General features: G+C 49.1%; 1 protein-coding gene across 2 annotated transcripts in view; it reads left to right on the top strand.

Moving 5' to 3' along the window:
• Nucleotides 1-2,500, top strand: part of LOC123509157 (chromobox protein homolog 7-like) — a 16,755-nt gene that overhangs the window by 11,231 nt on the left and 3,024 nt on the right. The window contains exons 5-6 of one of the 2 annotated variants that reach the window (XM_045263345.1): nucleotides 1,049-1,773; nucleotides 1,848-1,883. In XM_045263345.1, coding sequence (XP_045119280.1) covers nucleotides 1,049-1,552 — 504 coding nt within the window. In that variant the 3' untranslated portion in view covers nucleotides 1,553-1,773; nucleotides 1,848-1,883. Of the gene's footprint in view, nucleotides 1-1,048; nucleotides 1,884-2,500 lie in introns of both variants that reach the window. The other variant, XM_045263344.1, reaches the window with a different exon arrangement.

Below are 2,500 nucleotides of genomic sequence, written 5' to 3'. Positions count from 1 at the left end.
ATGTTTTGAGTGGTGTTGAGTGGGGGTTTATTGGTGTTGTGATGTTTTGAGTGGTGTTATACTGGTGTTGAATGGTGTCGACTGGTTATGTGATGTTTTGAGTGGTGTTGAGTGGGGGTGTATTGGTATTGAGTGGTGTTGACTGGTGTTGTGATGTTTTGAGTGGTGTTGTGATGTGTTAATTAGTGCTGTATAGTGGTGACTGGTGTTGACTATAGTTACCTTACATTTGTTGATGGTGTTGAGTGGTGTTGTGATGATTTGAGTGGTGTTGACTGGTGTTGTGATGATTTGAGTGGTGTTGTGATGTGTTAATAAGTGCTGTATAGCGGTCACTGGTGTTGACTATCGTTACCTTACATTTGTTGGTGGTGTTGAGTGGTGTTGTGGTGTTTTGAGTGGTGTTGACTGGTGTTGTGATATTTTGAGTGGTGTTGTGATGTGTTAATTAGTGCTGTATAGTGGTCACTGGTGTTGACTATCGTTGCCTTACATTTGTTGGTGGTGTTGAGTGGTGTTGTGATGATTTGAGTGGTGTTGACTGGTGTTGTGACGTTTTGAGTGGTGTTGTGATGTGTTAATTAGTGCTGTATAGTGGTCACTGGTGTTGACTCGTTGCCTTACATTTGTTGTTGGTGTTGAGTGGTGTTGTGATGATTTGAGTGGTGTTGACTGGTGTTGTAATATTTTGAGTGGTGTTGTGATGTGTTAATTAGTGCTGTATAGTGGTCCCTGGTGTTGACTCGTTGCCTTACATTTGTTGATGGTGTTGAGTGGTGTTGTGAAGATTTGAGTGGTGTTGACTGGTGTTGTGATGTGTTAATTAGTGCTGTATAGTGGTCACTGGTGTTGATTATCGTTACCTTACATTTGTTGGTGGTGTTGAGTGGTGTTGTGATGATTTGAGTGGTGTTGACTGGTGTTGTGATGTTTTGAGTGGTGTTGTGATGTGTTAATAAGTGCTGTATAGTGGTCACTGGTGTTGACTATCGTTACCTTACATTTGTTGGTGGTGTTGAGTGGTGTTGACGGTGTTTTGGTGTTGCAGGAGAGCCGCAGCACCAGCAGCACCACCTCCCTGGACCGTGAGGCAGCGGAGAGGAGCGGGGGCAGCAGCGCATCGTCCCGGGTGGAGCTTGACACCACCACTGAGGATGACGACTATGACGACAACACCACCACCACCACCACCACCGTCACCACCACCACCACCACCACCACCACCACCTCCACTCCATCCTCCCCCACTACCACTACCACAACCCCCTCCTCCCCAACCACCACTAGTACTGTTCCAGGGGGCTCGCCGGTGATGCCCCCAGTCACCACCACCCCGCAGCCCCCCTCGAGCCCCCCAGCGTCCCCCCCCACAGTGGGTAAACGTAAGGCGGAACCTTTGAGGGACGGGAAGGTGGGGATCTCCATTACTAAAGACAATTCAGATGGGGACTCCAGCCCTCCCCCCTCCAAAACCCCTGCCTTACCTCCCCAAGCCCCTACCCCCTCACGCCCCCTAACCACGCCCCTGACCACCACCACCACCACCATGTAGCGTCACCTAAATCCAAGCGACCCCTCTCCCCAGACACCCCCCCAGGGAAGCCTCAGGGCCCGGGGGGGGATGGTGTGGGTTCCCAGGGGGTTCCTCCGCCCCCCTCCGCCCCCCCTCCACCCCCCCCTACGGTGAATGGATCAGTGAAGGCAAAAGATGCAAATGTGTCTGAACAGGTGAAGGAGAATCACGAGGAGAGTGTGGTGGAGGGGGAGGAGGAGGTGGAGGAGGCGGAGGAGGTGAAACGGGAAGGGGTGGAGGGGAGGAGGAGGAGGAGGAGGAGGAGGAGGAAGAGGAGGAGGAGGAGGAGGAGGAGGAGGAGGAACAAGAGGTAAGGTTTTCTTGTTCAAGTTTTATTTATTTATTTATTTATTTTTTTTTTTCATCCAAAGACACTCCAGTTTTCACCCCGTAAACCCTTATTTCACCCCTAAACACCCCAAAACACCCCCAAAACTCATAATTCACCCCTAAACACCCCCAAAACACCCCTTAAACCCATATTTCACCCCTAAACACCCCAAAAAATACTGTCAACACCCCAAAACACCCCTTAAGACCACAGTTCACCCTTAAACACCCCCAAAATGACTCCCAACACCCCCAGTACTGTCCTGGATCCCTAAAACACCCCAGTACACCCTTAAAAATCCACATTTCACCCCAAAACACCCCAAAAAACTATCATTTCACCTCATACACCCTTAAACACTCTTAAAAACCCATATTTCACCCCTAAACACCTTAAAACCCACATTTCACCCCATAACATCCTCTAAAACAATGCCAACACCCCAATACACCCCTAGAACACCCTCTTAAACCATATTTCACCCCAAAAATACTTGTAATACCCACAATACACTTCAAAACACCCTTAAAAACACATTTCACCCCAATAGTACGCCCAATACACCCCAAAACATCCTTAAAATCCCTTCGTTCACC

The sequence above is a fragment of the Portunus trituberculatus genome, chromosome 26 (genome assembly GCF_017591435.1).
Source record: "Portunus trituberculatus isolate SZX2019 chromosome 26, ASM1759143v1, whole genome shotgun sequence".
NCBI classification, from domain to species: Eukaryota; Metazoa; Arthropoda; class Malacostraca; order Decapoda; family Portunidae; genus Portunus; species Portunus trituberculatus.
This window is presented reverse-complemented; position numbering and strand designations above follow the sequence as displayed.